The sequence below is a fragment of the Adiantum capillus-veneris genome, chromosome 6 (genome assembly GCF_014529385.1).
Source record: "Adiantum capillus-veneris isolate H3 chromosome 6, ASM1452938v2, whole genome shotgun sequence".
Taxonomy (NCBI): domain Eukaryota; kingdom Viridiplantae; phylum Streptophyta; class Polypodiopsida; order Polypodiales; family Pteridaceae; genus Adiantum; species Adiantum capillus-veneris.
In genome coordinates this window covers 88459904-88461677 of record NC_140936.1, presented here as the reverse complement: position 1 = coordinate 88461677, position 1774 = coordinate 88459904, and the positions used below count along the sequence as shown (strand labels likewise).

Below are 1774 nucleotides of genomic sequence, written 5' to 3'. Positions count from 1 at the left end.
ATGAACACTTTCTCAGCGGTTCTGCACAATTCTACTATTGATTTTTTTAATATGAACTCTAACCATGTCACCATTGCAGGCAACATAGATAATGAAGAGAATAAAATGAGCAATTCAAAGGTATACTACTCTATAAAACATATCACATTATGTTCCTCCAATGCACACAAAATACTGATTGCTTCAATATAACCTTGCAGAGACTTGTTGCCCTTTTCAAGCAAAACATTGCCTCAAAGAAAAGCCCCCAAATCGAACCACGTCAGTATCCAACAGAGAGGCAAATGCACTTGCTTAACCTGGCAGGTTGTCGCCCGGACACTTACATCAAGGGTTTTGCAAACTATGCTGAATTGCGATTGTTAATAGACAGATCCATAAAGCAGCTCGAATAGAACAAGAGCATGGGTATCAAAAGAGCAACAGGTTAGCTCTACACACATGCAATTTTATATTTTCCTTCTTCTCATTGCTTTGCTGTATACAATAAACAAGAAAAAAACATGCTTTTTTAAAACGAAAAAAAAATTGTTCATCCCTTCTAATACTCTTTTTTTCCAGGTCTAATGAAAGAGATCATTTGCAAACTATCTATAGAAATTGATGTGCCCGAGGATCTCATGACAGTCGAGGACGATAATCGTTTTCTTCAATTGAAGACACCAATAAAGCCCTACATTCTTGAGATGTTGCACTATGGCTACAATGTCGTGCTCGAGGACCTCTTAGATACAACGAACAATGACACAAGTGAGATCTTTGCAAGCTTCAAGAGACAGTGCAATGCCGAGCCACCATCAATTACAGAGCAAAAGCTGACATGGCAACACAACAAGGATGTTTACAAAACACGCTTTGGAAGTGACTATCCATACGCTTTCATCAACATCGACAAACCATCCACAGGTGACACCACCATAAAAAAAATTCAAGAAATACCCTGCTCGATTATATAGTATAATATTCTCAAGTTCCAGCGTGGAATCTTGCAGTAATCCTATTTCTTTCTTTCCTGCTTTTGCTGTGCAGAATAGGACAACAAGACTCAAGTTCTGCTTCTCGAGCACGACAATCAACCGAGAAAAAAACAACGGACATTGAATACACCGTCTACTCCATCACATGCTGCCAAAATGGACGAAAGTACATAGGTGTCACAAACAATTTTGAAAGACGAAAGGAAGAGCACACTCGACAACCACCTTCAAAAATGCGATCCAACGTTGTTCGCTACCAACCATTTGATGAAAACTTTATTTTTGACATACTTTCCGTCTCCAAGAATTTACATGTAGCACGTACACTAGAAAAACCATTCATCGGTACACATAATAGTACAAGTTCATTTGGATATAATATTCTTCGATCTCATCCCCCTCACTGCAAGAAATACACGTTCTTGAAACAAAACAAAAAGATCTAAATTATATTTGTCACTGTCGTGCACGTCTCAATGAAATCTGATTTCCTGTCTGCTAACACAACATCCTTTTTAATTATTATCCAAAAAAACCACTCGCAAAATTCCTATCAAGTAGTCTTGTTCATTTGTTAATAAAAAACTCATCTCTATCTCTGTTGTTTCACATTTAAATTAATTTCGGATCCTCTCATTTAAACCAAGAACAAAATACCAAACACCGATTTCTCTCTCCTTCCTCAATTACTATTCCCATAACACATTCGCAAAATTCACAACAAATACATTGGTTTTTTCATCACAAAAAAGCACGTAGCATTTGTCAAATTTCTATATGCTTTTCACACAGTGCTG

General features: G+C 37.1%; 1 protein-coding gene across 1 annotated transcript; it reads left to right on the top strand.

Moving 5' to 3' along the window:
• Positions 1-1423, top strand: LOC147455860 (uncharacterized). Its single transcript, XM_086513766.1, has 5 exons — positions 1-120; positions 201-265; positions 419-426; positions 562-906; positions 1035-1423. Exons 1-5 carry the CDS (start codon positions 1-3, stop codon positions 1421-1423), a joined length of 927 nt encoding a protein of 308 aa, XP_086369892.1.
• The last annotated feature ends 351 nt before the right edge of the window (positions 1424-1774 follow it).